At 50.0% G+C, this 27,413-nt stretch overlaps 2 protein-coding genes across 13 annotated transcripts; one reads left to right on the top strand and one right to left on the bottom strand.

The window, feature by feature from the left end:
* Positions 1-2,603: 2,603 nt before the first annotated feature.
* On the top strand, positions 2,604-18,220 carry DCTN2 (dynactin subunit 2). 6 transcript variants are annotated; one of them, XM_036458113.2, is made up of 16 exons: positions 2,608-2,781; positions 3,647-3,715; positions 7,941-7,949; positions 10,342-10,347; positions 13,560-13,656; positions 13,839-13,900; positions 14,200-14,298; positions 14,542-14,702; positions 14,897-15,047; positions 15,611-15,676; positions 15,891-15,929; positions 16,109-16,186; positions 16,277-16,348; positions 16,611-16,713; positions 16,810-16,901; positions 17,780-18,220. In XM_036458113.2, the coding sequence occupies exons 1-16, from the start codon at positions 2,746-2,748 to the stop codon at positions 17,864-17,866; spliced, it is 1,227 nt and encodes a 408-aa protein (XP_036314006.1). In that variant the 5' UTR covers positions 2,608-2,745; the 3' UTR covers positions 17,867-18,220. The 6 variants fall into 6 exon arrangements, with proteins under 6 accessions (XP_036314009.1, XP_036314006.1, XP_036314008.1 ...); XM_036458115.2 differs by lacking the exon at positions 7,941-7,949; XM_036458114.2 differs by lacking the exon at positions 10,342-10,347.
* A 158-nt stretch (positions 18,221-18,378) lies between these two features.
* MBD6 (methyl-CpG binding domain protein 6) lies at positions 18,379-27,399 on the bottom strand. 7 transcript variants are annotated; one of them, XM_036458071.2, is made up of 13 exons: positions 27,273-27,399; positions 24,217-24,279; positions 23,928-24,064; positions 23,548-23,650; positions 23,259-23,421; positions 22,036-23,076; positions 21,213-21,874; positions 20,812-20,965; positions 20,453-20,622; positions 19,940-20,350; positions 19,784-19,851; positions 19,494-19,635; positions 18,379-19,351 (listed from the first exon to the last, which is right to left on the bottom strand). In XM_036458071.2, the coding sequence occupies exons 3-13, from the start codon at positions 24,038-24,040 to the stop codon at positions 19,277-19,279; spliced, it is 3,102 nt and encodes a 1,033-aa protein (XP_036313964.1). In that variant the 5' UTR covers positions 24,041-24,064; positions 24,217-24,279; positions 27,273-27,399; the 3' UTR covers positions 18,379-19,276. The 7 variants fall into 7 exon arrangements, with proteins under 7 accessions (XP_036313964.1, XP_036313963.1, XP_036313968.1 ...); XM_036458070.2 differs by lacking the exon at positions 27,273-27,399 and adding an exon at positions 25,267-25,577; XM_036458075.2 differs by lacking the exon at positions 27,273-27,399 and adding an exon at positions 25,267-25,577 and having other exon boundaries at positions 19,494-19,557.
* Between the last annotated feature and the right edge of the window lie 14 nt (positions 27,400-27,413).

The raw sequence follows: 27,413 nt of genomic DNA, 5'->3' as shown, positions 1-27,413 counted from the left end.
AGGAGCAGGGTGATGGAAGAAGGGAGGAGGGGATAGAAGTTCTGCCTAACAATTGTCTAAGGTCACTTAGACTCTGTGAGGCCAGGGGAGAGAATGATGGCCTGGCCAGACAAGACCTAACCATTCAGAATTCAACTGGGAGGGTTTCCAAAATTGGGCCTATACCTCTAACCCACCTTGAATCTTAAGGAAACTGAAGGGGAAGCGTTCAGAATAATAAACTGGACAGTAAGGCAAAAGGACTGCTAAGAAAGAGGGGTAGAGGCTTTGGAAGGAGCCAAGGGGGTGTGCATAGAATGACAATGAGTTCCAAACTCAGGAAAATAAATATCTCTCTAGTCACTCGGTCTGTCACTATTTCTGTTTTGCAGCATCCTGAAAGCTTAGGGAATATCCTGGGAAACAGCCCAACCTCAGGCCCCCAGCAGCTCCAGCGTGGCATCCTTAAGTAAAGGAGTTTCAAAATGCTAGTCCATCAAGGGTTATTGGTCAGAGACAAAGGTTTATGGGTAAGCCCCCCGCCCCTTGCAAAAATAAACACACACACAGTGTGATTTTTTCATAAAGCAGACTTTATTCTGAGAGTATGTCCTTCTTACTTTTCTGCTAAAGAATCATGGTAAAGTAAATAGATTTTCTTTCCTTTAATATACTTGGCAAAATGAAAAGGTAGCAATACTATGTTTATCTTGGCAAAATTTTGTTGTTCTTGTTTTAATTTTCTTTTTTTTAAAATATATTTTATTGATTTTGAACAGAGAGGAAGGGAGAGAGATACAGAGTTAGAAACATTGATGAGAGAGAGTCATCGACCAGCCGCCTCTTGCACACCCCCCACTGGGGATATGCCCACAACCAAGGTACATGCCCTTGACTGGAATCGAACCCGGGACCCTTCAGTCCCCAAGCCGACACTCTATCCATTAAGCCAAACCGGTTTTGGCTTGTTTTAATTTTCTTGAACTGTCAAATTCAAAGCTCTGAAACCAGTGAAGTGGCTGAGACAGAGGGTGTTCAGACATAGAGGCATCACTTACCTATGAACTTGGATAGGATTGCCAGATTTGAAGAAAAAAAAAACAGGAAAATCAACCCGGCCAGCATGGCTCAGTGGTTGAGCAATGATCTAAGAACCGGGAGTTCACAGTTCGATTCCCGGTCAGGGCACTTGCTGGGGTTTCGGGTTGATCCCCAGTGCGGGGCATGCAAAAGGCAGCCAATCAATGGTTCTCTCTCATCATTGGTGTTTCTATCTCTCTCCCTCTCCCTTCCTCTCTGAAATCAATAAAAATATATTTCAGCCCTAACTGGTTTGGCTCAATGGAGGGAGTGTCAGCCTGTGGACTGAAGAGGCCCAGATTCGATTCTGGTCAAGGGCATGTACCTTGGTTGCAGGCACGTCCCTGGTGGGGGGTATGCAGGAGGCAGCTGATTGATGTTTCTCTCTCATCAATGTTTCTAACTTTCTATACCTCTCCCTTCCTCTCTGTGAAAAATCAATAAAATATATTAAATATATGTGTATATACATACATACATACATATATATTTCAAACAAGCAAACAAAAAAAAACAGTATAACCAGTCAAATTTTGATTTCAAATAAAAAACTAATATCTATTGTGCTATTATGTCCCAAATATGGTATGGGACACACTTATACTTAATAAGCCTAATGGGCCCAGTCAGGTTGTGGCTCAGTCAGGTTGTGGCTCAGCTTTGACCTATGAACAAGGAAGTTGCAGTTTGATTTCTGGTCAGGATACATGCCAGGGTTGCAGGGTCCATCTCCAGTGGGGATGTGCAGGAGGCAGCCTTCAATGATTCTCTCTCATTATTGATATTTCTCTCTCTTTCTCCGTCTCCTTTCCCCTCTGAAATCAATAAAAAACATTTTAAAAAAAGCCTATTTATTGTTTATTTCAAATTTAATGAGGCTTACTGTATATTATGACAGTCCTAAAATGGGAAGATGACTTACCTTTTTCTTTTTTTAAATATATTTTATTGATTTTTTACAGAGAGAAAGAGAGGGATAGAGAGTTAGAAACATCGATGAGAGAGAAACATCGACCAGCTGCCTCTTGCACAGCCCCTACTGGGATGTGCCCGCAACCAAGGTACATGCCCTTGACCAGAATCAAACCTGGGACCCTTGAGTCTGCAGGCCGACGCTCTATCCACTGAGCCAAACCGGTTTTGGCATGACTTACCTTTTTCATTTCCAACAAGACTGAGCCTTTATTAAAGTGTGTTATCTTTGTTTTTGGAGTCCTGGCTGTGTCACAACATGCCTAGTTGTATTATTTTTACCTAGTCATTTATTTTCTGGAGAGGCCAAACTTATTTATCTGAAAAAAACGGGAATTAGAAAAGCTCTTTCACAGGCTTGATGTAAAAACTAAAGAAAATAGGTTGGATGAAATAAAAAGCGCGTTACTGTCATCACCTGCCAAAGCCCCAGTGGGCCAAGACTACATATCCCATAATCCCAGTCGGCGGCCTTCGCCATTACCTCATTCCCTGGCCCCGTTCTCGCCGGCCTCTACTGGGGTGTGGTAGCGGGTTGTTCTCGCGACTTTTGCTTTCTCCTCCTGTGCTGCAGCTGTCGCGAGACTTCCGCCTCCTCCGCCACTCCCTCTGCCGCCGCCTTAGCCCGGGACCCGGACCCAGCCTCTCCCCCGCCCGAACTCCGGTCCCGGCTTCGCCGAGGCCCTGGTCCCCCAAACCCGCCTCGCCGCCGCCATGGCGGACCCTAAATACGCCGACCTTCCCGGCATTGTGAGTACAGGCCGGCCTCGGCTCCCTAGAACCGCGCCCCCGACCTCCTCAGGACCCCCAACAGGCGCCAACCTGTGACCCTCCGGTCTGCAGCCCCTGCACCACCCCCACGGCCCCCGCCGCTCGCCCCGGACGAGCCGCAGCACCTTCCGGCCTCCTCGGATCCGACTGGGCCTGGCCTAGGGCGGCCTACCAGGTCCCTCTTCCGGCAGCCGCCCGTGTCCCGGCCCAGAAATAGCCTCCGGGCCCTTACCACTTGCCTGAGTGTTTCTACCACCCGTGTCAACACCACTCGTGTCTCCCCAAATCTTCCCATGAGCCTCCCAGCCCCACCCCAGACACACACATCAGGCCACTTAGCGATGGTCTTCATCCTGCCTAGGAGCAGGTGACCGTGGCTGAGCCCTTGTGCTGGATGGAGAACTCTGTCCCCCGCACGTGCGGGCACGTACCCTCTTTTGTGCCGCCCTGCCTGCATTCTTGGGTTGGGGGCAGGGTCACAGGACCTTGAGTACTAAGGTCCTGAGTCACTCTCAACCCTTGTGCCAGGGAAGTGGTGTACAGGACCTAAATCGAGGACAGCCCTTTTCCTACTGATGACATAAGGATTGCCAAGGACCCATGCCCTTCCAGATTCAGGGTAACGTCTTGGTCATCACTTACACTCACCATTTACCATCAAGTCCCAGTTGTCCCCACTGTCCCCCCAACCCCTCTAAGACACGGGAACTGCAGGTGGAAGAGAAGGGACAGGATCCTGGCATCACAGCCTGCCTTCTCTGTGAACTTGTTCCAATGGAATAGGGTCAGGGGTGTTGGTGGATGCTGTGTAATGAAGTCAGGTGGTCACTGCTTCTACCCGCAGGCCAGGAACGAGCCAGATGTTTATGAAACCAGCGACCTACCTGAGGATGACCAAGCAGAGTTTGATGCGGTAAGACTATGTGCTGCCTCAGGACTCCTCTGGACTCTGACCTCTCTCCCCCAGGCAGGCCCTTTCACTTTTCTGGGGAGACACCGCAATAAGCGGGTATGCCAACCCAGCCTGGGTGGTGTGTTGGTTGCAAGGCCTTGGCAGGCTTGCTGCTACCAGTGAGCAATACCAGGAAGGAGAGTCAGGTCAGTGGAATTCCACCTAACAACGTCTGATCCTTGGCTTTTGAAATAAGATTGAAATATCTCAAAAACATTTAGGTTTGGGGCTAGTGACTCCTAAATCCCCTGCATGCTATTCCATGGTAATGAAACCATGAAGCTTGAGCTTTCATAAAATGCCTAAGGTTAGGTCTAGGTCTTCTAGTTCATAAGATATTTCACTCAGTATGTGTTCATTAGTATCCTACCAAGAGCTAGACTTTGAAGTAGAGAGGAATACCCTTTTATATGACTGTCCAGAATCTGTTGGGCAAAGAGTAAGAAAATTATTTGGAGACTAAAGAAAGATAAGGGACCTGGCCAGAGCAAAACAAATTTGAGGAAGAGCATACATTTTTTATATCAATAGAGGAGAGGCCCTGTAGCACTTTCAAATCCAAGAAGAACTCAGGAGGAAGGAATTAGCTGTGGACACATTTTGAGGGGAACCACTTAGCATTGTTTATTGAATTTGTTCATTAGGTGTTTATTTTAATTTTTGGTGCAATGCAAGGAAGAAATGCAATTGCTCTCAAGAGTTGCCCAGACTAATGGGGAAAGTTAGGATACATATAGGAAACAGAAGAAAAAACAAAATTGAGTGAATAAAAGTCAACATAGTGAAAATTCTGTATGTAAGTGCAAAGGGGAACAGAGATTTGTTACCGTGTCTTACAGGATGTGTTTTAGGTTCTATTATTTCCAAAGAGAGCTGGGCTACGGTCACGTGGGTGGTGTGAGATCTCAATAAAGTTGTGACCAAGAGTCAGCGGGAACAGGCTCAGTGTGCGTGTCTGTAAGTCCTGTGGCTATGTCTGTGGGGCTGTTAGTTCTGGAGAATGCTGGTTGCTGGCTTACAATGTATGGCTTGGCGTACCCACTTATTCCTTATTTGATTTCCCCTATGTGGAAGTGGTTCCTGCTTTGTGGGGAACACCTTCCCTGCCCCCTCTCTCAGTGTTATTGTGGCTTCTGTACTTGCTGGCATGTTAGTCTGTCCCCCAACACTGAGTATCTAGATAATGTAGATGTCTTTGCTTAGGCACCTGTCACTCCAAGAGGCATACGATTAGGAAGCTGTCTCTGACCTCACAGGGCTGGAGACTGTATGCTGAGGGCTTCACTCTACTGCCACAGTTCAGATACTGCTCAGCTCTGGCCTAGACCTCTACCTGTAAAACATCAAGCCTTCATGGTGAGATAATGAATGGAACTTTGTCCCTTTGTCACTGACTTTGATACAAACAGGTAGCCCCCTTTCCAAACCAAAAAGCACATTGTAATTTTCCTTTTGAAGGTAATGGGATATCTCTTAATAAAAAGAAGATGACACCCATTCCAGACATGGAAGAACCTGCATGAGGAGCCCTAATTGGCTGTTCCTCCCTGCTGAGCATGAACAGTATATTTTAGTAACATCTAATGGGGAGAGAGGGTACCATAAATATTCTTTTCTTGTGGCACATTGCTTAGGATGCGGTATAGAAGTGTATAGGATCTGGATGGTGAATATTCCACCATTTAAGCCCCAGCTAAATAACTCTCAGTAGGGAGGAGTGAGAAGGTTGGGGAGACCTTTACTATAGGAGCCTGGGGGGTGGCTGCTGAGATGTTTCCTGATGTCAGCTAATGTCTTTGGCTCCTGCATTTCCCTGTGGGCCTTAGGAGGGCAGCTTTCGGTAAGTCAGCTGAGTAACGGTTCTGCCACTGCTCTTTTTTTTTTTTTTTTTTTTTTTTTTAATATATTTTATTGATTTTTGTACAGAGAGGAAGGGAGAGAGATAGAGAGCTAGAAACATCGATGAGAGAGAAACATCGGCCAGCTGCCTCTTGCACACCCCCGACCGGGGATGTGCCCGCAACCAACATACATGCCCTTGACTGGAATCGAACCCAGGACCTTTCAGTCCGCAAACCGATGCTCTACCGCTGAGCCAAACCGGTTTCAGCTGCCACTGCTCTTAATACTGATGCAAATGTGCAACTTGAGGAGCAGTGTGTGGTACTTAGATAATCCAGAAACCGCATGTCCATGAGACTTGGATTCTCACCAGTTGCCTCCCTCCTCACCTACCCTCCTAAGACCTAGCACAGGTGACAGTGCATATTTCCATGATTGTGACTAAACAATGAGGTTTTCGGCAACCTTCAACTTTAATTTTATTAGTTTTTTGTTTGTTTTTTTTAAATATATTTTATTGATTTTGTACAGAGAGGAAGGGAGAGAGAGAGAGAGCCAGAAACATTGATGAGAGAGAGTCATCAATCAGCTGCCTCTTGCACACCCCCCACTGGGGATATGCCCGCAACCAAGGCACATGCCCTTGACCGGAATCGAACCCGGGACCTTTCAGTCCCCAAGCCGACGCTCTATCCATTGAGCCAAACCGGTCCTGGCTAATTTTATTAGTTTTTAAAGTAGGTTATATAGGCACATAGAACAAAAGTTTTTCTTCCCATCACTGTCTGCACCATTCAGTTCCCTTCCCTGGAGACAACCAATATGACCAGTTTCAATGGAACCTTTTGGGCATCTCCAGATTTTTATTGGAATAATCAGCCCTAGCTGGTTTGGCTCAGTGAATAGAACTTTGGCTTTGGACTGAAGGGGTTCGGTTTCTATTTCAGTCAAGAGCACTTGCCCAAGTTTCAGGCTCAGTCCCCAGTAGGGGGCATGCAGGAGGCAGCCAATCAAGGATTCTCTCTTATCATCAATGTTTCTATTGCTCTTCCTCTCCCTTCCTCTCTGAAATCAATAAAAAGGAGTAGTCAGAGAGGGTTGATCCTCCCTGACTTTTAACCTCCCTCTGTTTGCTCCCTGTAGAAGAAATGGGGCTGCCTAAGGAAATAATGTCCTGTAATATTTCAAGATTGTAATTGCTGGTTTAACTTAAACATAAAAGTTTTATAATTCTAGGGCAATAGTAGAAGTTCTTTTTTTTTTTAATTTTATTTATTTCAGAGAGGAAGAGAGACATAGAAACATCAATGATGACAGAGCATCATTGATCCGCTGCCTCCTGCACACCCTCCACTGGGGATAAAGCCCACATCCAGGCATATGGCCTGACAGGGAACCGAAGCTGTGACCTCCTGGCTCCTAGGTCGATGCTCAACCACTGAGCCATGCCGGTCAGGCCATGGGTTTTAATTTTGGTAAAGATGATCCTGAATTTCCAACTATCCCTTTAAAAATGATTTTAGTAGGACGTAAAGTATTCTCAAATGAATGTGCCAGAAAACTACAAGCTAGCCCCATCTTCCTCAATCTGGAAGGATCTCCTCTCTGCATTTCAGACCCTCTTGGGTTTATTGGGGTGATAAGCTTGTTTGGAAACTTTTCTTAAAATGTCTTGTCCAGAAAGTTAATTCCCATCTGGAATTCTATCTCTCCTGGGCCCATAGCCTGCCTTGGGTTTGTGAGGCATTCTGCTTTTGAACTGCTGGAACAAGGAGAGTAAATTTATTTATTTTTAATATATATTTTATTGATTTCAGAGAGGAAGGAATAGGGAGAGAAAGATAGAAACATGAATAACAAGAGAGACTCATCAATCAGCTGCCTCCTGTATGCCCTCCACTGGGGATCAAACCCACACCCCAGGCATGTGCCCGACCAGGAATCTAACTTTGACCTCTTGTGTTTATAAGTTGATGATCAACCACCGAGCCATGTCAGCCAGCCAGCCAGCCAGCCAAGGGGAGTAAATTTAGAAAACCTCACCGGAAGTAGGATTTTGTTTCTCCCTTTATGCCATAGGTATTCTCAATGCCATGTGAAAGGGGGAAAAGTGGCCTGCCAAAGTTTGGGGGGCCCTGGCAGAGGCTCCAGTTTTCCAAAGGGTAGGTACTGGTGGACACTGCACCAGCCTGAAATGACAAATAGTAGGTTCTCTTCCTTACAGTTTGGGGTATCATAGAGTATGCTTGATTGTGTTCATTGACTGTTGGCGCACTTGAACTTACCTGAGTTTTTCCTGATGCTTCCCCCATCCTCCCTCCTCACCACCTTGCCTGGACACTAGTTTGCACAAGTAAGACCATTCGATGCTGCTTCTCTGCATGTTTTTTTCATCTGCCATCTCGCATGCAATGCTCTGTCACTGTGCTATTGTTATAGCTAATTTAAATTCTAATGAGTCCCTGGCTGGTCACTAAGGGGCCTACTGGTCTTATGTTTAAAGATCAAAAATCAAGGATTAGAAGCACAATGATGATCCATGAATCATTGTCTCTTCCTCTTGGGAGGTCTGCAGAATAAAACTGTCCAATGGAGGATGGGATAGAAACATGGAGGCTAGGAATGCTTTGGCACATAGGCATTTAGGAGCTGAGTTAGAAGGGGGTTGCCTTTCTCAGACTGAAATGGAGTTAAGAGAAAAGGAATGGCTAAGCTACTCCAAACAGGGAAGAAGAACAAGGGGAACAGCCACAGCCCTCACTTCTTAGCCGTATGTGGATTATGCCTGGAAAACTCATTTTAATATTCTGTGCTGAGCCCTTAGAGAAAGGTAAATTGGATAGGAAAAAGGGGTGTTATGTGCTAATTTTAAGGTAACAACTTGGATTATTTGTGCTTTCATGAGTCTTTCTGTTTCTGTACCCCTCCTTTAGAAATGGATGGTTGCTCAGCACTATGTTGGTCCATCCTGGACAGTTTTATTTTGCAGTACCATCCATGCTCCTTGTCTTCATGGTTCCAAAGTCCCTCTGGCTGCAGTGTTGGCATAGAGCCTGAACAGGCTCACAGAGCAGCAATGGCCTCTCCCCCTATCTGATCTAGAACCTCAGGTTTTGCCTTTAGGCACAGCCATTTAGCCAAAAGCTCTGGGGAGTCTGGGAGTTCCTTAGTGAGAGGGATTGGGAATCATATACCAGATAAGCTAGTACCTGGTATCAGGGCACTTCGAATTTTCCAATCAAGGTGGCTGAGTGTAGTAGGTTTCCATGGTGACTGTTACTATTCCAGGTTAGGAGAACTATGCTTAAAATCTCATCATTCCTCATAAGACAGATCTGGAAGTGGCATATATTGTTTTCAAACTAATATGCCATTTTCCTCTTTATTTTTCTGTCCTCCCCCATTTTGATTATTCTTCATGATTTGAACTTGACTTATGGCCCATTGTCCTCTATTTCTCCTTGAGTTTCTCCCAAACTGATTTTAGCTTGGTGGGGCAGTAAGAGAAATGTGTAGTGTGTGTGCCTCCCTCGTTTTGCATGCGTGCAATGTGAGTGCCTACACCCACTCTAGAGACATCCCAGCCTAGACCACAGGACCCAGGTCCACCCTACCCTGAGCTCAGAGAGGAGTCTTTGCTAAGGAGGACCCTGGCATCAGACAGGCAGTGGAGAGGTTGAGGTTCAGGTATATTTAGCTGAAATCTCTGGAGCGGAAGCATGTGACCCTCCACACTTCAATCTGCTCGTCAGTAGAGCTGGAGAGGCAGCGTGTACAGTTAGGTTCCCCTTCCTGGTAGTTCTTTACCAGTCTGGCCTGGACTAAAATAAGGCCTCTTTTAAATACTCCCACCTTTCCCCTTTGTCTTCTCTCCAACCCCTGTGAGTCTTGTGAATAGAGGGTTGAAGATACCTGTTCTGCATATGGGCTGGTAGCTGTGAATCTTGGTGTCCTCTGCACTCTTTGTGCTAGCACATCATGGCAGAATTGCTCTGGATCCCTCCAAGCTGCAGTGTGAGCTTCCCATCTCTCAAGAAGTCATCAAAAACGGACTACACGAGGGACCAGGATCTGCCCTGTGTCATTTAGCAGCAGAGAAAGAGAATAGGGCTTCATTTAGGTGCTTTGTATTTCCCTAAACTCACCATCTGTGCCTGACATATTTTATTCTGCTAAATCTAAAATTATACTAGACGACCCACATGAGCACTCTCTAAATGTCTGCTTCTTCTACACTAGAGAAACCAGGGGACAGGAAGACTTAAGCCGTGAACCCCTCCCTTGAGAATTAGGGGCCTTCAGTCAGTGCAGGTCCTCAGGATCTCCATAGCTTCTGCTTCACATTGCCATTTCTACAGCTTCCCCTCCACCTCAGCCTTCTTTTCTCCCACTTCCCTATTCCATGCCACTAGCTTGCAACATCTAACTAGTTCTCAGATGATCCTGAATTGCTGCTGTTACTGGCAAAGCTTCATGACATCCTCATCACCAGAGAGGAAAGGGACCCAAGCTCTTCTTCCTTCTGGGGGTATGTGACAGCCCGGGCTGAAATTTCTTGGCCCCCCAAATTTTGCTAGGCTCCCCTGGGCCCTGTGGTGCAGTGTGTTTGAAGACTGTCATGTAGTGCATGTAACAATTTGCTAATAACAATTTTGTCTTTTTTTTTCTCCCCCCTCCCTCACCCCCATTTCCCCACTCCCTTTCCTTTTAACTCTTGATTTTCTCACCTCTGGGGAAACCACAAGGAGCTGGTAAGAAGCCTGACCTTTCATCTGCTTTTCAGTGGGGTGTGCTGTGCTGGGCAGTTGTTTTTCTGTCCTTTTGTCTCTACCAAATCTTTCATCTATTCAGCCCCACCCCAGCTGACAACCTTTTCCCACCTCACAAGTCACTGTAATGACACTGCCCCCAACTCATGCCCCCAGATCTCTGAGACACTGTGGAGTAGGTGCCACTGGAGGACTAACGTGTGCTGCCCACCTGTCTCCAGGGCCACACCCTCAGAGGGCTCCTCGGGCGCCAGTGTCAGGCAGCCCACCTGACCCAGGACATGCTTCTCTATCAGGAATAGTGAGGTGAAAGCATTGTCATCCCTCTTACTGCCAGAACCTCTGAAACTTACAGTTCTCTGTATTTACCTTTCTTACTCCACCCCTTCCCTATTTTTAGGAGAGTAAATAAGAAAGTAGGTTCTCTGCACAGTGCCTGTCCCATAATAAGGGTTTAACAAAATGGAGCTATAATTTTTTTCTTTGGTCTGTAGACTATATCTCCCATTCCTCTTTTTAGGAGGATTTTTTTTAATGGGTTGCTACTTCATTGGCCTGATTAGGGCACTCACAAAGAGGAGTGGCATGTTACTGAGTGTCATCTTTGAGAAGATGGTTGTCTTTCCTGAGCATGAGTCCTTCTCAGACACTTCACTCATAGAGCTAGAGACCACATGGTATTTGGCTGGTGGGTGCTTGGGCCATAACATTTCAGAGAAGATTAGAGAGATAATAATTTAGGATTCAGTTGTCTTTTTCCCCTAGGCCCTTGCATATGGGACATTGAACCCTTTTGTTTTCCCTTAATCTTTAGCTCTTGTCCCTCTGCCCAGCACTTTCCTGAAGAAGAGAGAAATATCAAAGTTGATAATTTCTCCTTACCCCTTCTCTTCCCTTATTTTTATTTATTTATTTATTTTTATTAAAATATATATTTTATTGATTTTTTACAGAGAGGAAGGGAGAGAGAGAGAGAGCTAGAAACGTCGATGAGAGAGAAACATCAACCAGCTGCCTCTTGAACACCCCCTACCGGGGATGTGCCCGCAACCAACGTACATGCCCCTGACCAGAATCGAACCTGGGACCTTGCAGTCCGCAGACCGACGCTCTACCACTGAGCCAAACCGGTTTCAGCTCTTCCCTTATTTTTAAAGCTGTCACTTACACTGATGCCTTCTTTAATAGCAGACCAGAGATGAAGAATGAAGCTTTTGTCTGCTGCTTTTTCTCCATCTGTGTCTCTTTTTTATTTATTTATTTATTTTTATTTATTTATTTTTTAATTATGCATCCCAGTGGCATTTTTTTTTTTTTTATTGATTTTGTACAGAGAGGAAGGAAGAGAGATAGTTAGAAACATCGATGAGAGAGAGTCATCGATCAGCTGCCCCTTGCACACCCCCTACTGGGGATATGCCCACAACCAAGGTACATGCCCTTGATCGGAATCGAACCCAGGACCTTTCAGTCCCCAAGCCGATGCTCTATCCATTGAGCCAAACTGGTCCCGGCTGTGTCTCTTTTTAAAAAAATATATATATATTTTATTGATTTTTACAGAAAAGAAGAGAGAGGGATAGAGAGTTAGAAACATCGATGAGAGAGAATCATTGATCGGCTGCCTCTTGTATACCCCTTACTGGGGATGTGCCCGCAACCAAGGTACATGCTCTTGACTGGACTCAACCTGGGACCTTTCAGTCCACAGGCCGACGCTCTATCCACTGAGCCAAACCGGTTTCGGCTCCATCTGTGTCTCTTTATCACCATCATCCCCCCACCCCTCAATACCCACAGGCAGAAATTCTGGGTCCTGGCTGCATATTAGAAATATTAGAATAGCTTAAGTAGCTTTTAAACTGACCTGCTGCACTGGCCCTACCCCAGAACAATAAATCAGAAGATACAGAGGTGAGCCCAGGCCTCTTTTTCTTTCTGTTTTTAAAAAATTGGTTTGAGAGAGAGAGAGATGATTATCCTACTTATTTATACAGTCATTGGTTGTTTTTGTATATGCCCTGGCCAGGGATCAAACCCTCACCCTTGAATCAAACCTTCAACCTGGGTCTATCAGGATGATGCTCTAGGCCAGGGCCTATTTTCTAAGCGATTCTGTTGTGCAGCCAGGGTTGAGAACCATTATTCCAGTTAAAGAAAAGAAGACTTACTGTGTCTTCCTGCTGTAGAAGGTGAAGGTAGCATTCCCCAAAAAAAGGACTCCTGAGCCCCCGCCCCCGCCCCCTCCCTTCAGTAATGTAGTGAGTGCTGTCAGACTGCTGACAATTGAAGGACAGACATGCAGTCTGAGTGCCCAGTCTTGGTTATTGCAATAGGAACAGCCAGTAGGTAACCAGTAAGGAGGGAGCCTCCCTGTCTCAGTTTCTAGAGTAAAATCCCATTCCCTTTCTTTACCATGACCCCCGTTGATGGGGTAGCTTCAGTGCTTCAGAGCCAGCAGAGTTCAGGAGGGCTAAACCTGGGGCTTCTATTGGAATAGATGCTGGGTTATCTCCATTTCAGGACTTGTCTGTGGCCCTTGCCCATAGGTATTCTTGGCAACAGATACTGCTTCTGCTTGTTGCTTCTAAGATGTCCCTTAAAAAATAATACAGTGAGTTCTTGCCTGTCTCTCTTCCCCTGAATTCCCTGACTACATGGCAGCTTAGAAACGGAACTTTTGATCAGGCCCTCTGTCAGCCAACCTTCTTTTTTTTATCAAAGAGCTGATGTCTTCCCTTCACCAGCATATTCAAGTTCTAATATTCACCCTTAGAGTTGGTAGCTTCATTGTCTGTTATTCCACCTCTTTTCCTCTAGCAAGAATGGAAGTTAGCTTGAAAATGGACTTCCTCAGCCGCAAGGAATTTTACTTTTGGTAAAAAGTAAAGGTTAAAAGAGGTCAGGTTCATTTCTTACCCTGAATGCATGGTATGTGCCAAAAAACTGGGAGGGCCCAGTTGGCTGGGGCGGGGAGTGGAGAGGCTATGCTTCCTCTGTGCCCAGTTGAATCAGGGTGTTAATGTTTATACAACTGAGACTACAATTTACCAGGAAGCTTCCGTTTCCTAGGTCGAGCCTGGGTCGGCAGCTTGGAAAGTAGGAGCCAGTCTACTTATATATAGGGGGTTTTTGTGGGGAAGTTCTAGAGTGTGAATGAGACTGCCCAGCACCTGAACTACCTATTTCTGCAGGAGGAACTGACGAGCACAAGTGTAGAGCACATCATTGTCAATCCCAATGCTGCCTATGACAAGTTTAAAGACAAGAGAGTGGGGACAAAGGGACTTGGTGAGACTGGGCTGTAAATTGGCTGGGGGGATAGGGGAGAGTCTGTCCTCAGGCCTTAGTGCCTTTTGCTTTGGGAAAGGGTGCCTCATAGAGATCCCTGGTGGAAACCTTCATGGTCACCTGACACCGTGACTGCCTTGGGCTTAGATCAGGCCCTCAATTTCATCTTGTTTTGTTGACAGATTTCTCAGATCGTATTGGAAAAACCAAGAGGACAGGATATGAATCCGGAGACTATGAGATGGTTTGTTGTGTGTGTGTGTTGATGGGAAAGGAACAGTTATCCTCTCTAGTAGGAGATCAAGGGATAACATCCCCAGAGGGGATGGGGAAAGAGGAATCAAGCAGGATGCATTTGAGGATGCTTTATTCCTCTGCTGTTTGCTCTGGAGAGCCTCCAGGCCTCCAGCTATCTCATTTCAGTAGAGAGTAGTAGATTCTGAGTTGGATGTAATACCCTTACTATTCAAGCCCAGGATTTGGATAAATTCTTGCGGTTCCCTGTAGTGGGAGGTATAACCACCTTTTGTGCTTGCTCTCTAGCTGGGAGAGGGTCTGGGAGTGAAGGAGACACCCCAGCAGAAGTACCAGCGACTGTTGCATGAGGTCCAAGAGCTGACAACTGAAGTTGAAAAAATCAAGGTAACTATAAACTGTCTTCTCACCTCTCTGCTATGATTTATATAACAGAGGAGAACCTCCCAGCAAGAGGAGAAAGATTCCCTACTCTCCTGGATCCAGGGGGCTGAGGTTTTCAGAGTTTAGGAATATACACAAATCTGTATTCAGTGCTATTGGTGACTTCTAGCCATAGCTGGGTCTTGACCCTTTTTTTTTTTCTTAGTTCACTCTTGCCACCCTTCATCTGTCTACTTTTCATACCAGACAACAGTGAAGGAGTCAGCCACTGAGGAGAAGCTGACCCCCGTGGTGTTGGCTAAGCAGCTGGCAGCCCTGAAGCAGCAGCTGGTTGCTTCCCACCTGGAGAAGCTGCTGGGACCAGATGCAGCGATCAACCTTACTGACCCTGATGGAGCTCTGGCTAAGTGGGTGCTCTGCTTGGTTGAGAAGTCATTGCTAATTGGGATGGAGAGGGACTCAGCCAGGTAGTGACAGGACTATTAAGGGAAGAGGTGGCCTAGTGGTTCCTCAGTGTGAGTACTCTGAGGTAGAATGAGAAAGAATGGCTGGGCTGGCCTGCATCCTTCAAGTCATGATATTACTTGGTCTTCTGACCTAGGCGCCTACTACTACAGCTGGAGGCAACAAAGAACAGCAAAGGGACTGGTTCAGGGGGGAAAACCACAAGTGGGACGCCCCCAGATAGCAGCCTTGTCACTTACGAACTACATTCGAGGCCTGAGCAAGACAAGTTCTCTCAAGCTGCCAAAGTAAGTATGTATGTAGCGTTGGTTGGGGGCCCACGGGGGAGGCAGGGGAGATGTGGCCTTAGAGACTTTTCCTGCCTTCCTCCAAGGGATCAGTTCTGGGGAGAGGGTGCTTCTGACCATTAAAAAAATAAATAAATAAATAAATAAAAAATATATATATATATATACACACACACACACACACACACACACACAGTTTCAGAGAGGAAGGGAGAGGAAGAGATAGAAATGAGAATTGATTGGATGCTTCCTATATGCTTCCTAGTGGGGATTGAGCCCACAACCCTGGGCATGTCCCTTGACTGGAATCTAACTTAGAACTTTTAAGTCTTTAGGCCGATGCTCTATCCACTGAGCCAAACCAGCTAGGGCACTTCTGATCTTGTCTCATTCTTCATGTTCCCCTCGCCCATCTACTTTCAGTTGAGATTTTGACTAGGGTTATATGTTCCTTGGAAAGGCATCCCTTGGTAGAGGGGACTTGCAAGCAGACAAGCAGAGAATAGCAGGATCTTGCAGCAGCAGGGAGGTGATGGCAAATCTCACCTCCTTTCTCCCCCTAGGTGGCAGAACTTGAGAAGCGCCTGACAGAGCTGGAAGCAACTGTACGGTGTAATCAGGATGCTCAGGTCAGGTGCTCTCCTGTTCTTAAGTCTTATCCTCACATTCTATACCCTCAGCCTGAGGTCCACAGCATTCCACAGAATCCTGGGAGGAGTCAGGGAAGGGCTTCAGTTCTAGGATCAGCCAGTGGGCTCCCAGCTAGAACAGGAAGGATGGGGAAAGTGGCAATCATATGGAGATAGTAGAATCACTGATTCCTTTCCTCCTCTTCCCCACCAGAATCCCCTTTCTGCAGGTCTGCAGGGAGCGTGCCTTACAGTGAGTGTGAAAAAGAACTGGAGTGTTTGGGTTATGAGGGGATATTGGGATCGGGTTGCTTGGAGAATTAATTTGAGGTCTACATCTATATATTAATTACTCCCAGTGGAATATTGGGTGGCCTCTTCCTAGTCTGATCTTTTCCCCTTTATGAAACTTGTCCCAACCCCCTCCCTCAGGAGACTGTAGAGCTGCTGCAGGCAAAGGTGAGCGCCCTGGATCTTGCCGTTTTGGACCAGGTGGAGGCTCGGCTACAGGTATTAAATGGAGGACAGTGGATTACAGATCGCTTGAGACTTTGGAAGCCCAGGATGCACTTACCAATAAGCCTTAAAATCTGTTTGCAGAGTGTCCTGGGAAAGGTGAATGAGATTGCCAAGCATAAAGCTTCTGTAGAGGACGCAGATACACAAAGCAAGGTCAGGAAGACATCTTTCCCCATCTACCTACTCTTTCCTGCTTCCTTATGTTCTCTGAGTCATCTTCCTTACCACCTGAGTCATACTGGTGGTAATGAGAGTGAATCCTCAGGTCCCTGTCTTTATAAACCCATGCCAACTGAGAAAGTCTGGGTAGTGCTTTGCTGTCCCCACCTAGTTAACCTCGCCCCACCCTAATAAAGTCCGTGTGTGCTTCACTGACAAGTATGCCAACTCTCCTGGGCCCTGTCCTGTCCTCCAGGTGCACCAGCTATATGAAACCATACAGCGCTGGAGCCCCATCGCCTCCACCCTTCCTGAGCTGGTGCAGAGACTTGTCACCATCAAGCAGCTTCATGAGCAAGGTGGGAGGGGTGTCCAGAGGAATTGGACAGTAGGCAACTTCTATTCCCTTTCCTCTTGTCTTGCATTCTAACCTCCCCCATACCTTTCTTTTGTAGCCATGCAGTTTGGTCAGCTCCTGACACACTTGGACACCACACAGCAGATGATCGCTAGTTCTCTCAAGGACAACACCGCCCTCTTGACCCAGGTCTGTCCCGTCATTGGTTTGTGGCCTCCCTTCTTCAGACACTCAGACCAGATTCTCCAGCTTTACCTCAGAGTGTTTTCTGCCTTAGCCCCTTTGGTGGCATTGTTTGTAGCAGGGGCTTGGTTTGAATCTTCACACCACTTTCCAGTGGTTGTGGAAATTTACTTAGCCTATGAACTTATCTTGTCCTCTGGAAAATTATACCTATTTCAGAGTTATGTTGACCAGGTTAAATAACATGGGTGAACGGTTAGTTCAGTAAACATGAACTTTTTCTCTGAAACCTACCCTTTCCCTCTGTAGTCTCAGCTTAGCTTTACCCTCTCTGGGTCCTCATCCAGGTACTCCAGAGCACAGTACATTGGAAGGAATATGGGCTTCAGGTCAGGAGCTAGGCTCCAACCTGGTTTTGCCAATTCATTTCTGACTCTGAGCAGTGAGTTTGTTTCACCTTCTGCCTTCATTCTTTCAGCAGGGTCCAGCACATAGTGAGTCCTTGGTTTCTGTTGAGACAGTTTTCAGTGCTGGGGGGAGGAGCATTGAAGTTGAGAGACCAGCATCACTGGACCATCAAAATAAGTGAAAAAATTTACTTGGTATAATGTTCTTCCTCTGGAGCAATTTTCTAACTTTCAATCAGTGGACCCCTATTTCAACAAAATCTTATTTGGCCCTTTTAAGAAGCCTGCTTTTGGCAGACCCTGACCTAGGTCCTTGGTACTCCAAGAGTAGTTTGAAAACTGCTGCTATAACCTCCCTGCTCTGAGGCCCATAAGCTGTGTTTCCATTTCATTTTGTCCTAAGAGAATTTCTTTAGGTCCTCATGTAGGTAAGCACCTGGAATTGACAAAGAATAAAACATCTCTATCACTTTCTAGGTACAGACAACCATGCGGGAAAACCTGTCCACAGTTGAGGGGAATTTTGCCAACATTGATAAACGGATGAAGAAACTGGGAAAGTGAGCCCCTTTGGGAGATGGAGAATAGGGATAATACCTACCCCTTTGAACTACGTTAACAGGTTACATAGGGTTTCCCCTTAATTATAACTCTTGCATCCCCATCCCATTTGATACTGGGAACAAATGGTTCTTCTTGCATGTGGGGTTTATACCCCTCCTCTGACGACGAGAGTGGTAGCTGGAGATATTAGATGGTGGTCTCCCCTCAGGCCTTGGGCACAGCCACATGCCAGTTCATGTCCAATACTGCTTTGTCCTGTGTGGGAAGGACTGGGTCTTGTCCTGCAGCACAGTTTCTGGGGCTGATTGTAACACTATACAACTGTTTCTGACCATTAAATGCTGTTGTACTCTGTGTGGCCTCTGCTGTGTTTCCTGGGGAAGAGGCAGCACTGAGACATTCATGGCATAATAGGCACGCTAAGCTACTTTATGTCTACTACAGGAGGGGGAGTTAAATTGTAACCCGTTCATACCAAAGAACTAAGGAAAAAATGAGTACAGAGTCAGAGCCAGAGTTTCAAAATATTCTCATCTGTTAAATTAAGAGTATCTCCCATAGAAAAGCAGTGGAGGCCCCACAGGGCAAGTACAAAACAGAATTAAAACTCCCAAGGGTCTTGTCTTTACAAAAGAAAAGGCAGGAGGCAGCCCCTGGACAGCTGGTCATGCTGGCCGCTCCGGTTGGACCACGTTGCATAATCCTCAGTCGCATCATCACAACGTCTCTGAGCATTTGATGGGGGGGAGGAGGGGAGAAGGGGCAGTGTAGTGTGTGTGGGGGGAGAGTCCCAGAGGGCTCTCTTTGCCCCCTTACCCCTTTTTTCTATCCCAGAGGATGGAAGCTGGCTACACCTTGAAATGAGGCTATGTGTTTCAAACCTGGGGACGGGGTAAGAGAGGATCTGTGCTTTGAGCAACCTGAGCCAGAGACAGAGGGGTGTTGGAGAGGTAAGGGGAGGATGCATGATGCTTATTGCTTTGTACCTTTCACTGGGGAGGAGGACAGCAGCCAACAGTAGCTCACAGGTTTGTAAACTGAGCCTGCTGGCTTCAAGAAGGGAGGCAATGAAGTCGAATTAAATATAAAAGAGTCATTTGTGCAAAAATAACTTAAACAAATAAAAGACCTGGGGAAGGGGGAATTCCCCTTAGCCTGGTGGGGAGCGGGCCATATTACCCCCCCCCCCAAGGCCTTTTCAGTGACATGGCTTTGGGGGGAGGGGCAGAGCTTCCCTACCCCCTGCAATGGCTCAGGATGGGATCGTAGGGGAAGGGCTTGCATTTGTGCTCTGAGTGGGGAGTAGTGCCCCCACCCACTGTCCACAGGTGCAGGTGGCTGGCAGGGGCTCCCAAGGCTCAGCACTCAGCTTTCCCCAATCAGGGTCAGATCCAGCTCCAGGTATGGCTGCTATGGGGCCAGTTTCCTCCTCTTGTTTTTGGCAGGACGGCCAGGGCGGGCCCGGGGAGGCAGAGGGACAGCTGCCTATACAAGAGGGGAAGTCGAAAGAAGTGATCTAACAGTTAGGTATCAAGAAGTCTTTTATTTTCTCCCCACTCCCTTTAACCAGTTTTTCCTCCTGCCTCATCCCTTATACGTCCCCTCCCACCAACTGGTACACACTTACTCGGGTTGTGGGGCTGGGGTCCAAGGTAACATCCTGGCGGGAGATATTGCTGTTCCGGGTAGGGCTGCAATAAGGGGCACAGAGGATCAGGAACGCGTCCCCCAAGCACCAGGTGAATTTCAGAGTTTGGGTGGGAAACTTTCTACATTTGGACAGTAAAGGCATAGTATGCTTATTCATACTCAAATAAGTATTTGCCCTTTTGAAAACCAAGCTACTTCTCTTAGTCATTTCTACAAACCCAGTAAGAAGTGAGGAAAGGCCAAGATTGTGGTGGGCCCAATACTCACTTGTATTTTCTCCTCCGGCCTCGACGAGACTTTCTGACTACCCCCGGAGGCACCTGAGAAAAGATGGACTGTGTGTGTAGGGAAAGTTAAGAAAAGGCAGCGTGGCTACAGCCGTTCCTCAGAGCCCTTCAGCCAGACCTCCATCCCTGCACTCACCTTAAGGTCCTCAGAATGGGGCCCAGGAGGGGATGGATCCTTGGGCTCAGCACCCCCTTCAGCCAGTTCCCCATTATGCTGCCAATGGTGGGTCCTTTTTGGGGACCGTTCCATTTGTCCATTGAAGCCTCCACGTGCCCCCCACTTGAGGGCTAATCTGCCAGGTTCCCGCCGGCTGCCAGGCTTTCGACCCCGGCCTGGCCTGGCTTCACCATTAATGCCCCTGTGTCCCCCTCCCCTCCGGCCCCGTTTCCCTGACCCCCTCCCAGTGAGCAGCTCAGGGACGGGGGGGTCGGGAGAACTGTGGGGTGGGGCTAAGGCACTGAGGGGAGGCCGAGCAGGCTCTGGTTCCAGGGCTGAGGTGGGGCTCTCGGGGGGCAGACAGGGGGCTTCTGGCTGCTCTGGAGGGATCTACAGGCAAAAACAAAATCTCATGTTAGCCTGCTTTGTAATTCAGAATGCTTATTTCCAGTTTGGGAAAACCTCTTGACAAACATACCCCTAACCCCTCACCTGGAGACTTTGTAGCAGGCAGGCTAAGGGACTAGACGCCTCTGAGAGGGGAGGAGGGGCTCCCCCCGCAGGGAGGAGCTGCAACCCCAGGTGGCCAGAGAGAAGAGAGCCAGGAGGCTGCAACAGGCTGGGGAGCGCTCCAGGGCTGCTGGTCAGCGAAGACAGATCACCTGTTGAATTATAAGGTCAGGGGTCTCCCTAGACAAACCTTAATTTGTTCAAATTAAGTTGAACAAATCCTGTTCTCTTAGGCTTTATCCAAGGGTCAAAGACTTTCTTCCCCAGTTATCCACCTGCACCTCCCAATTTTTATTGCTTTTTCCCTTCTCTTTCATACCAGAGTCTGCCCTCAGACTTACCCAGCAGGCTGGCACTCAGCAGAGGGCTAAGGAGTTGGGGGGGTCTCCCTGAGTTGGAGGGGGCCTTGCCCAGAGAGGAGGCTCCCAGGTCAGTAGTTGCCGTGGTGACACTGGAGGTAGGTGGTCCAGGTTGGGGGGCACTCAGGACACAGGGCTAAGGAGAAAGAATGCTTATAATACATGTGTAAAGTAGTCCATACCTTTTCAGTACTTTCACATACAATCTGAAGCCTCACATGAAGAGGCCACGCGTATTAAATACAGACCCAGTTCGTACAGCTATCCTCCCCTTAGCCAAGCACTAAGCCTTCCCCAAAGGCCCTGAGGGAAGCCTTTGATTCCCAGCTCCAATCTCTGATTCTACCTCTTGTTGAGTCCCACCCAGTCACCCCTATCCTCACCTGAGGGGACGTCCCAGAGGGGGGATCCAGGCTGGCAGCCAGCAGCGCAGAATTTAAAGCTATGAGGGTAGGAGGGGCTGAAAGTGGGGGAAACAGTAGCGGGGGCAGGTCTCCTAAACCTGAAAATGTCTCCCCACTTGGACCCCCAGCTCCCTCTGCAGATCCTTCCCCGTCCCCAGCTGTGGGGCCCAGGGCCAACAGAGGCAGGAAAGAGGCTAGGAGGTTGCTAGGAGGTGCAGAAGGGGGTGGAAGGAGGTCTGAAGGGGGTGGTGGAAGCAGGGAAGCCACCAAAAGTGAAGGCCCTTCGGGCTCGCCTGGGGCTAGAGGAGGGCCAGGTCCCCCTGGTGGGGGTAGCAGGGGCTCAGGGGGCGGCTGTCCCCCTCCCCCAGCCAGCATGCCAAATAAACTGTGGCTGAGTAATGGAGAAGGTGGAGGCTGCCCCAGACTCAGAGGGAGAGGCAAGGCTCCTAGCATCCCTGGGAAGCCAGCTCCACTCAGGGCCAGGCCCTGCTCAGGGCTGGGGAAAGGGAAAGCCTCCCCACCAGCCAGGGGAGGCAGAGGGCAGGTGGTGCTCGCCCCCATCCCCAATCCGTCAGATGGGCTTTGAAGTACAGGGCTGGGAATTAGGGGGGCTTTGGAGGCAGCTGGTGGGGCAGGGGCACCTGCAAAGGAAAAGACAAATTCAGCTCAAAGGAGACTCTTTATCCCAGTGTCCCAACCTCCCTGTCCCCAACCCAGAGTTCTAAACTCTCCCCTAGATGCCTTGGCTGCCTCTCCCCACCCCAGGGGAGGAAGGGCCCACCACACTCACTCCGTGACATACCTGGCACACTGCTGAGGCTGCCACTGGAGGTCCCAGGCAGGGAGGAAAGGATGGGGTGCCTAGGCTGGGGAGGGCTCCCTGAGGAGAGGGTTGGGGGAGGAGGAAGGTGTGCATCGGACCCCAAAAGGTTAAAGCTTCCATCGGAGTGGGAAGAGCCAGGGGTGGGGAGTCCCAGAAGGGACAGCACAGAAGGGAGAATAGGTTGGGATGGCTCAGGGAGAGAAAAGGATTGGGGCACAGGAGCAGGAGCACGAGGACGGCTCCGTCTAGGGGCTTGAGGGCCTCCCCCTTCTAGCAATCGCAATACAGTTGGGGGTCTGCGGGGACGGCGCTGAGCGGGACGGGGTGATGATGAGTGGGGAGCTGAGGGTGCTGGGGCACAGGGCCTTTGGCCCTGTAAAGTGCTGGGAGGGGGGTGGGGGGGACGCTGTGCCTTGGCGGCTGCAGAGAGTAGGCTACTAGCAAGGAAGGGGGGTGCCCCAGGGCCTTCCACCATGGGGGCCCCTCCCTGGGGTCCCAGGACCAGGGGCAGGTGCATAGTGGCTGGTTGAGTGGAAGGACCAGGGGGGCCACGGGGAGCAGGGAGATTATTGCTTGGGGGCAAAGGAGGGGGTGTTAAGGCATCACTACAGTGGAAGAGAGGAGGATCTGAGGGTGGCGAGGAGGAGGCATGAGGAGCTGGAAGAGAGCCCAAGTCAGGGGGCACCAGGCTGGATCGGAGGGGTGCTCCCCAGTTGTATGAGGGGGCATTGAGGCTGATGGCAGGTGGAGGAGGCGGAGCTGGAGAGGGAGCATTGCCCCTCGGGAGGAAGCAGGAATTGCTGCTGCCTCCAGAGGGGACTGGATCGGGAAGCCTTGGCGGTGGGAAGAGCCCCCCAGGGCCTGCTAGAGGGGGGAAGGCCTGTGGAACTGAGGATGGTTCTGGGGGAAGGGAGCCAGGACCCCCGTTAAGTGGAGTTGTAGGAGGGACTCTACAGGGAGGACGGGTAGAGGGGGGCCCTGGGGACACAGTGTGGAACATTTGGGGGCTCGCTCCCTCTCCTGCAATAAATGAGAAATTATGGGTTAGCCTAAAAAATCCCCAACCTCCCTGTTCCCTCCTTTCACCAAGCCACTCTCCATGCCTTCCTTCTTGATCCCTCCCATAAAGCTCTTCCCATCATTCCTCTTCCAGGCCCTTTAAGTTGCCCTCAGTTTTCTTCCGTAAAGTAGAGAAGACTCACCAGGAGAAGAGTGTGAGCAGGTGGTCTCCATGCTGCGGTATAAGGTTGCCATGGCAACGGCTTTCCTTCGATGGTTGCACAGCTTGGTCATGTCTTCCTCTGATGCTGGCCCCGCCCCAGCCCCACCCAGGGTCACCGGGGCCAAAGGGTCAAAGTTGAAAACCTGTGAGGTAGAAGCAAGGATAGGGACCCTGAGGGGATGGAATCTGTGACAAAGGCTACCATGGGCAGTGATATGTATTGTCTCTAGGCTTATCCCTGGACGCTCTGGCACACTCATCACTCTGACCTTGGGGACATTGAGTGGACACTCCAGACCGCACTTGCAGGTCCCATCACTGAGGAGGTAGCTCCGGGTTTGCTCCAAGGAAGACAGCTCTGTGCCACTTGGGCTGGGAGAGGAAGGGTCAGAGAGTATGGGGTTAGTTTACACTGAATCAGGAGACACTCCTTAGTCACTTTCCTAGGAAGGGCAGAGGGTAAGGAACATGGGAAGAGATAGAGGGGAAGAGTAGATTCAAAGAGATAGCAAAAAGGCTGAGGAAAGGAGGAGGAACAGGAGCACAATAGGGTACCAGAGATCTGAGCTTTGAGAGGAAGGGTGGGAGACAGAAATTGGGCAACTGAAGGGCCTAGGGATAGAATTCAGGGAACTCTGAGAATCTATACCTGATATAGAGCACAGCACCCTCACGAACACAACGCTGCCAGCCGATGGGGATAGATGTGGCCACAGGGCCCCCAGGTCTGTCTGCTCCACTGCTCTCATTGCCCCCATTCATTGTGTGTAATCAGCTCCCACGTGCCTGATAACATAGACATCCAGGGGCATTAGGAGGATTAAGCTGGGCTGGGACCTGAGGGAGTACTCCAGGAAGACATAAGTTGTAGGGGGATCCTAGAGAGCTGGGTGAGAGAAATGAGGGGGAACCCTTTGACACCCCACCACCACGGCTACCTGAACATCTCTGCAAACATTGTGGGGTCCAGTCTAAAGCCGGGCCGCCGGCTTAGCCCACACCTGCAAGATAGGAGAGAGAGGGACTGTCAGGAATCTGCCCAACTCAAGAGAGCACATCAGTTCAAGAGACTCTCAAGGAAAAGATCCTTAGTGAAGTAAGTGCCCATAAAACACTCTGGCTGAGTCCACAATCAGCCTTTTACATATGCAGTCCCTGGTCAAAGCCTCAAGTCCCAGGGACCAAAGAATCTCAGCCCAATCCCTAGACATATACAGAGCAGGGTCCTTTTGTCCGGTCAGAGACAGAAGACTTCATCCAGGAGTGTGGACAGATTCCCTTATGCCAGGCCAGTAGGAAGTTTCCCAGAGAGTCTGGCCCCTGCTGTTCTCCCCCCAACCCCCCAGATCATATAAAAAGTACAGACTGCCCCACAGGTCACTAGACCATTGCTGCCCAACTGCTTGTTCGGGTGGTACGACTAGAACTCGCCCCCACCACTGCTGATTTGGTTCATTTGGGTCTTAAGAAAGGTTGAAATCACAACTCCGTCTTCTCCCGGGACCCTGAGAAGCTCCTGATTTCCTTCCAAGCCTAAGGCAAGGGGATTCAGCACCTCCTACCCACAGGCTTCAAATGAGCTCCGACAGGGATTCTTCTCTAATATGTGGGGCCGCCCCTCCAACCTGCAAGGATCTCCCCAGCCTCACCACCGCTCCTACCTCACACTGCTGGCTTCAAAACTTTCCCTCTCATAACAAGGCGCCCTGTCACCCAGCCTGCTTCCCTCAGCCCGGGAGGAGGGGAAGGCGCACGAAGTAGGAAGGAACTTGGGGAGAAGGCGGGCGGAGGGTGGGCAAAGCGCTGAGGGGAGGGAGGTGGAGAAGGCAAAAGTCAAGCAGTTGAGAGAGGGAAACGGTGGGGGCAGGTGAGGGCGGGGGAGTGAGGCTGAGGCCAGGGAAAGGGGCCGAGAGGACGCGGAGGGGGCAGAGGGTAGGACTGGAGGGGAGGGGGAGGGGCGGAATGGGGGGGCCGGGCCCTGCACTCACCGCGGCCCATGGTTCGGCCGGCCCCGCCCTGCGCAGTTGCGGCCCAGAGGGTGAGTGGGAGGGAGTGGGAGGAGGGTCGGTGGAGCCCGAGCCTCCGGTACGGCCCCAGCCGGTCCTAGCAGGAAGCGCTGCCGCCGCCGCCGCCGCCGCGGATCACCGAGCGGCCTCCCGCGCATGCGCCATGGGGGCCAGGGGCAGCCCTGGGGATTCCGTTCCCAGAAGGCACCGCGCAGGCTGCTGCCGCCGCCGTCGCCGCCGCCGCCGCCGCCGCAGCCGCCGCTGCCGCCGCCGCCGCCGCTGCCCGGACGGGAGAGGGGCGGGGCCGGGCCCCCGCCCAGCGGACAACGACGAGCCAACAGGAGGGGCTGCAGTGCGCATGCGGGAGCGCGCCTCCCCCTCCCCCACAACCCCCATTAATCCCCAAGAGAACAAACACCCCACGCAGCCCCCCCGCGGAAGGATCTGAGCCTCTTCCCAGACCACTGGCGGCCAATCCCAGCCTTCCCCGGGGAGGGGCCCTTTCCAAAGCCACAATCTGTTGGGGGGAGTCTGGCTGCCAGATCCGGGAGGGGCCAGACCCCAAAGATGAAAGTCGCGACTTGCCCCGCCCCGCCCCAAAGGCTTCCCGAGTAATGTGTTGGGTGGGACTTGACCCACCTCCCCAGGTCAGCGTGTCACAACACGACCTCGGCCTGTCACTGACAATCTGGTCCTGTCTTTGAACCAGGAGAGGGCATCTGGCCCAACCCACCCCCAGACCCGCTTGCAGAGGAGAAATGGAGAAATGGAGCAACGGAGCAGGCTTGACCAAAGACCTGTCACTGTCAGATCACACCGGCCTTCTCACAGCTTCTACTCAGACAAGCTCACTGTCCCTGTGGCAGTATGACAGGATGTGTAACAGGCCACCACATGGCCTCTGCTTTCTACCTAACGGCACAAGAAAAATATTTCGCATTTTGCACGGTGCCTTTCACTTTTGTTCAAGTTGCCTCCAAGTTCATAGATGTCTTATTTTACCTTTACAGCTCTTTTCTCTCTCTCTCTCTCTCTCTCTCTCTCTCTCTCTCTCTCTCTCTCTCTCTCTCTCTCTCTCTCTCTCTCTTCAAACAAGAAGGTTGAGGCACAGAGATATTAGGTGGCTGGCCTGGAATCCCTGGGCAAGTGAGGGGCAGCTGAAGCTAGAATCTGACCTTTCCTGAGAACCTAGTCCAAGGCAGTTGTGCGCGTAAGTGCATTTACTCTCCCAGGCAACAAGACTCTACTGCAGCCCAAACACCTAGCAGGCAGGAGGCCTATGCCCAGCTCCTCGCATTAGGGAGTCAGGACTTACTGTCTGGAACAGTGAAAAGGGCGGGTCTTGGTCTTTGGTGAAGGGCACCGGAGCGCCATGAGGGAAGATGAGTGGGGAAACGGAATCCGACCGGTCAGGAAAAGAGCATGAATTCTGGCATGTTGAGAACTCATTAGAAACTTTTATCAAAACGAGTTCAGGGTACTCTTCTGAAAGTGACTACCAAGGGGATTCAAGTACCTCGGCTCCTTTTTGGGGTAGTTAGAGGCTAAAAGATCTGACCCCTTTAAGAAGATTCGAGATGTAGACAACCCTAGCAGCCTGCTGCAAACTTTCAAAGGAAGGAGGTTTCAAAGGCTTTGTGCCCATTATGAGCTGGAAGGGGAGCCGAGGAAAATGGGAGCCCTTTATGGCGAAGGTAAAACGGGGGCTAATGCCAGGTGGGCGGACCGAGAACTCCTACGACAAGCCACAGGGAGGGTTCACTCGTCAGCCTAGGGGCAGCTTCGGTTGCCAGCCGTTGGGGCCGTAGGATGCTAAGAGCTGGCGCCCCGCCTCTCCCCTCTTCCCCCCTCCCGCACCTCCCACCTCCCTGTAGTCCCCTGCGCGTGCGCGCACCGACGGGTTGCCAAACATTGCATCATTCCCGCCCCCCTTCCCTCCCCTCCCCCTGCCAGCTCTCCCCCTCCGCGCGCGCGCATGACTCACTCACCTCCTCGGCGGAGCCTCGTGACCCAGAGCCACTTCCGGGTCCGACCAGAACTGGACCCCCGAGCGGGAGGGAGCGATGGGGGCGGGGCCGCGAGACTCCTGAGTGGCGGATGTGAGGGGTGGGGCGGAGCCAAAACTGGCG

This window comes from Pipistrellus kuhlii, unplaced genomic scaffold, assembly GCF_014108245.1.
Source record: "Pipistrellus kuhlii isolate mPipKuh1 unplaced genomic scaffold, mPipKuh1.p scaffold_m20_p_3, whole genome shotgun sequence".
Taxonomy (NCBI): Eukaryota; Metazoa; Chordata; class Mammalia; order Chiroptera; family Vespertilionidae; genus Pipistrellus; species Pipistrellus kuhlii.
This window is presented reverse-complemented; position numbering and strand designations above follow the sequence as displayed.

Coding starts and splice junctions, on each gene's coding strand:
- MBD6 (XM_036458071.2), bottom strand. CDS start 24,040: ATGAATGGGGGCAATGAGAGCAGTGGAGCAGACAGACCTGGGGGCCCT. Junction 20,351..20,452: donor GCCTGCTACAAAGTCTCCAG/GTGAGGGGTTAG, acceptor TTTTGCCTGTAG/ATCCCTCCAGAGCAGCCAGA. Junction 19,636..19,783: donor GGCCGGAGGAGAAAATACAA/GTGAGTATTGGG, acceptor GTCCAAATGTAG/AAAGTTTCCCACCCAAACTC.
- DCTN2 (XM_036458113.2), top strand. CDS start 2,746: ATGGCGGACCCTAAATACGCCGACCTTCCCGGCATT. Junction 15,677..15,890: donor GGTGTAATCAGGATGCTCAG/GTCAGGTGCTCT, acceptor CTTCCCCACCAG/AATCCCCTTTCTGCAGGTCT. Junction 16,902..17,779: donor ACACCGCCCTCTTGACCCAG/GTCTGTCCCGTC, acceptor ATCACTTTCTAG/GTACAGACAACCATGCGGGA.